Below are 5325 nucleotides of genomic sequence, written 5' to 3' on the forward strand. Positions count from 1 at the left end.
GAAAATTTTTCAACTATGGATTCGTCGTCTAAATTACCTTGCTTCAACTAATTGGAGTTTGAAACGGCATTGGTGCAACTGGGTCTGATATTGGGTCTGGAAGGTGGTCATTGTTGGGAAGGAAATTTACTGAGTGGCCAACATCGACGAGCACACCCGCATTGCATTACGCACATGCCATGGTATTATTTCTCAATAATCCAACGAATATCGAAATATTAACTATTCAAGAGACCACCTCATGATTGGATTGTAGCAAAAAAATCATCCCACTTGGACGATCAATTACCGTTGGATCAATCTCATCAAGCAACAGACCGAAGGGAAGATTCATGAGTTTAGAACTCAGTAATGAGATCGCTACGCTCTCTCCGTTCCCTTCTCTCAGTTGGGAGATGGCTGTCATGAACACAACTAGCCTAATATTCGTTGACAGATGCAACTCCAAATCTTCGGCCGGTCACTCTGTCTTCGCTTGCTTACGGCTTTTCTACTCTGATTACCATATGGGATATTTTAGAATTTTTAGTCTCTACTCCTTTGGATCAATTGCATAATGCTTGATGCTCTGTGAGGGCGCAGTTTCTAGACTCGGCAACTTGGATCGACTCGTTACATCACGAGTCGAGTTGGGGTGAGGACTCGAGGTATGAGATCGAATTGGTTAGTAAAGAATCCTAGTTGACTCAGACAAGTCATATCCGACTCATCCAAGTCTTAAAACCATGCATAAAGGTCCACATGGAATTCATTGTTTATTGATTGTAAGTTTCAAGTGTATCTATTTGGGTTTGAATTTTGGACTATTTGTGGACGGTCCATATGGATGAAAAATACCATCTTCGTGGACCATAACACAACTAACCCATCTGCATGGAAGTTAGTAAAACCTTTCCTCCTTATATATTATCTATAACTGAAAATGAAATGATTGAGGCATGTCTAGGCATGATATGAAATTAAGGAAGGCTAATGAAGGGGGCACCCTCCTTTTATTATATTAGTAATCGTTGATCACATCTCTGGGACACGGACTTAATGTAGCTTGGCCGTATATCTTAGTACAACAAAGCTCTTTCTAATGGAGATCTGCATCAGGGTAACAAGCCCGGGGTGAAGGGCACTCCAGCGGCGTTGATCCATGAGTTTCCTCGGAGAAACTGTGCGACGGTGAACTTATTAGCCCGCTCGGAAGTCATTGTCTTGATGCACTTCCACTTCACCCGTTCCTTCGTGGATGATCCTGGCCCTCGGTTGTCGAATTCTGAATAGAAGCACGTGTTGAGCGCGAAATCTCCATTCCATGGCAACCACCCAGCTGGCTGGATCAGATCATCGATTTGAGATTGGAAGAAGAATGTTCGGGAATATTCTTTCCATGGGCGGCCAAGGAATGTGGGGAGCTTGTTTCTTAGAGGATGGTATGTAGGTTCTGCAGTGATGGTGCAGTTCTGAATGATGATTGCCGTCGGCTCGCGCCTGTCCTTCCTGCCTTGGGCTGTCACGATGTTTTGTTGGTTGTCCATGGGCTTCCTTACAACAATCTTGCAGTTCTGGAATATAACTGCGGCATCGCCGAAGATGAAATCGATGGTGCCTGAGATGGTGCAGTCGCGGTAAAATTGACGGTGGGTGTGGGCATAGAGAGTGTCTTGGTAACCGTCCATTTGGCAGTTGTAGAAGATGGCCCGGTCGGATTGTACTCTTAATGCTACGGCTTGATGTTTCTCAGGACCGGCGGTGTTCTCAAATCCGATGTTCTTAGCGATGAATCCCTCTCCAACGGCCGCTGTATAGTTTGTTACAAAAATAAGGTTATGAAAAAAGATGATGGAATTTAGAATGGTGTGTGGATGGTGAGGAAGCAATTAGCTCAATCGACCTATGCTCAGCCCAAGGTGATCTCAATCATTCATATGGTGGGCCCAGGTGGATTGGAGGTATTGAAAGATCCCCCATTGGTTTTTTTTTTACACACGCACACACACTCACACCGTAATGGGATTTCACCACCTATGGATACTCGAACCCTTGACCAGGTGTTGAAACTCCTAAGAGTCTACCACTGGAGCAAGAGTAAGGATCCTACTAAAGCTGACCATTGGTTGTAAATGACCAATTTCATCAGGAGTGGGCCATTTCTAGAGCTGTACACGAGTCGAGTTAGCTTGGTCAGCTCGCTCGACTCACCTCGGAAAAGCTTGACTCGGCTCAGCTCGAAATTGGATTCAGATCGAGTCGAGCTGGATTTTGGAGGTCGAAAAAATTTTGAGCCGAGTTCGAGCTTGCATGCCCGAGCTCGACTCGACTAGGATCGAACCTCAACTCAAATTGACTTGGTGACTTGGTTATTTTGATATTGATGTCGCTTGCCGAGTGTTTGATGAAATGACTTAATGAAATATTGTTTCAGGTGCATACATACTCCGTGGGATTGGAGAGTGGCTAGGAAGGTATGTATGCCAAACAAATCACTACAAAAAAAAAAAAAAACTTCACATTATAAAATTGCCCTCAAATCATGATTTTGATATTGCCCCTGAGTGTTTGATGAAATACATGTAAATTGCTGTTACTATTTTGCATTCCGTGAAAAATTCAAAATGCGCTTTATGTGTTTGAGAAAATATCGCACAGGCTCGAACTCGGCTTGAATTGGCCTGAGCTACTGACCGAATCGAGCCGAGCTGTCCAGTCTCGAGGACTGAAGCGAGTTCGAGTTGGGGTTAGCTATTGGCCGAGCCAAGCCGAGTTGTGCCAAGCTTGACTCGTGTACAGTTCCCATTTCTTTTGATTGAGAATCATATGATGTCTGATGAGTAGGCTACATACCGACGGTGGCAGTCTTGAAGGTGGTGATCCCATCTTTGAAGTTCTTGTTGCCAGTGATCTTCGTCTTTGTGGGGCCATCGCCAATCATCATCACATTCCACATGCTTTTATCAATCGTCACCGATTCCTTATAAACTCCCTCCTTGATGTAGATCACAAACGTCTTGTTGCTCTTATGGGGGATGGTTGCGATCGCATCTTTGATGGAGGTGAACTGTCCGCTTCCGTCCTGAGCAACAACAGCATCAGCAACAATACCAGCCGAACCTGTATGGAGGAGTCTGCGGCGCGCGCCAGAAACCCATGATGGGTAATCATCCTCCATATCCATATTATGAAGGAGCCGTCGATGGAAGAAAGGGAGTTCCAACGACTGAAGGACTGAATAGATTCCATCCATGATGGCGAGGACATTGCTGGTGAGCTCTGAAGAACCTTTGATGACTTCCTTCATCTTCTTTGCTGCATCACCTTTTGCACCATCAAAGCCATCCAAACATGTCTCCTGGTAAGTAATTGAGCCACTTAACCAGACCTTAATATCATGGATCAAATCATCAAGCCTGCTAAGATCAAATTCCCCAAACTTCTTGAGAGAGTTCTCAAGGTCATCAAGGGAATAGTCCATGAGCTCCCCACAATTCTCCAGAGCCTGGGATGTTCGCGGGTCCTTCTCGGCTTCTTTCAAGACCCTTGATTGCTCCAAAGCCTTCTTCATATAATCGTGCGTGATGTTGAATGCGAGCTTGATGAGTTCTTTCGGGTCGGTAGTGTTCTCGCTAGCAACAGACTGGAGACTGCCAATACAAGCTTCTTTATAATCAGTGGGCTGGCAGATCGCCGTGATGGCTTTCATGGAGTTGTTAATCTCATCCGTGCTGTTGTTACCCTTAGTCCTGGGTCTCTCGCTCCTTGGCATCTCATGAGAGTTGGCATCAACACTGTAAACGATTGCCACGACCATGATCACAAGGAGTAGAGATACAACACCGATTACAGCCAACCCTTTCTTCATATCAGTTTCCCGGTTCCCTGAAAGCTTCCCAAATCCCGACGCCATGGTCATTTTTTTTTTAATTTTATTTTTTTATTTTGGGTTTCTAGCTATAGAGTATTAGAAATTGATCGAAGATCGAATTTTCAATCTTACTGGATCAAAATCTATAGAAATCCAAAAAAGGATCTGGTTTCAGCTTCAGGGATTTCCTACCAGGAAAGAGAGAGGAAGAAAGAGGTTGTGGAGGGATGCCTCCCTTGCCTTTCCTTGCCAAGGGGATTTTCTTATATAGGGTGGAAAACAACAAGGTATGTGGCCGTTGCGTTTTCTTTCTCAAACATGGGGTTGAGGTGAAGAGAGAGAGTCACGACAACAGAGATGGTAGGTAATGCGAGTCTGGTGGAAACGGATTGGCTACTCTCCCTGCCACCAGCCAAGGGCGGGTGGTTGGTGCTCCGTGGGTCCCAACATGATGTATGTATTTCATCCATGCGGTCCATATATTTTTCTAGATCATTTTATGATGAGAGACCAAAAATGAGTTACATCCCAATCTCAAATGGACACATTACAGGAAATAGTGTTGAATAAACGTCGACCATTAAAAACTTTTTGAAGGCCATAAAAGTTTTGGATCAAGCTGATCTTTGTTTTTTTTCCCTTAATCTGGGTCTGTATGACCTAATAAACAGATTGTATGTCAAATAAATAGTACATTGGGTCTTAGGAAGCTTTTAACGGTGGATATCCAATCACTATTGTTTTCTTGTGGTGTGGTCCAACGGAGGTATATCTTTCTCGAATTTTTGGGATAAAGGCATGAAATGATCTGTAAAAATGGATGAACGAAATGGATGAAATACAAACATCATGGTGGGGCCCACAGAGCACCCACACCAGCCTCCAGGCTGGTGGCGGGGGAGTAGCTAATCCGTTTCCGAGTCTTGTGGCGTGCGATTGACAAGTATGGTGGAGTCGCAACGGCACGTGACTACTTTTAGCCTCTCTGGGCTGCGTTGGCGGTCCACCGCACTTGCTATTCTAGGCCATTGAGAACTGCTCTCACCATGTAAAGAGACGGTTGGAGTTTTGCAAGTACACACGCACCGGTACACATGTCGCACCGCAATCGTCCAGCGGATTAGGTGCGGCTCCGGCCTCACCCAAGATGATTCCGCCCTTAGCGTGGGGCCCACCTTGATGTATGCATTTTTATATCAACGCCGTCCATCCGTTTTTATTAGCTCACGAGCCCAAAAAAGAAGAAGATCCAACTCTCAGGTGGACCACACTAAAGGACTGCCATTAAAAACTTCCTAGGGTCAACACTAATGTTTATTTGCCATCAAACGTATCGGTGAGATCACGTAAAAGCTGAATGAAGGGAAAAAACAAATATCAGCTGATCCGAAACATTTGCAGCTCATTAATGGTCAATCACCATTGTCTCTTATTATATGGTCCATCTTAGAATTGGATCTGCTTCATTTATGGTC

At 44.7% G+C, this 5325-nt stretch overlaps 1 protein-coding gene across 1 annotated transcript; it reads right to left on the bottom strand.

Moving 5' to 3' along the window:
* Positions 1-1027: 1027 nt before the first annotated feature.
* LOC131225335 (pectinesterase-like) lies at positions 1028-4253 on the bottom strand. Its single transcript, XM_058220856.1, has 2 exons — positions 2833-4253; positions 1028-1789 (listed from the first exon to the last, which is right to left on the bottom strand). The coding sequence occupies exons 1-2, from the start codon at positions 3896-3898 to the stop codon at positions 1095-1097; spliced, it is 1761 nt and encodes a 586-aa protein (XP_058076839.1). The 5' UTR covers positions 3899-4253; the 3' UTR covers positions 1028-1094.
* Between the last annotated feature and the right edge of the window lie 1072 nt (positions 4254-5325).

Source organism: Magnolia sinica, chromosome 14 (genome assembly GCF_029962835.1).
Source record: "Magnolia sinica isolate HGM2019 chromosome 14, MsV1, whole genome shotgun sequence".
Taxonomy (NCBI): Eukaryota; Viridiplantae; Streptophyta; class Magnoliopsida; order Magnoliales; family Magnoliaceae; genus Magnolia; species Magnolia sinica.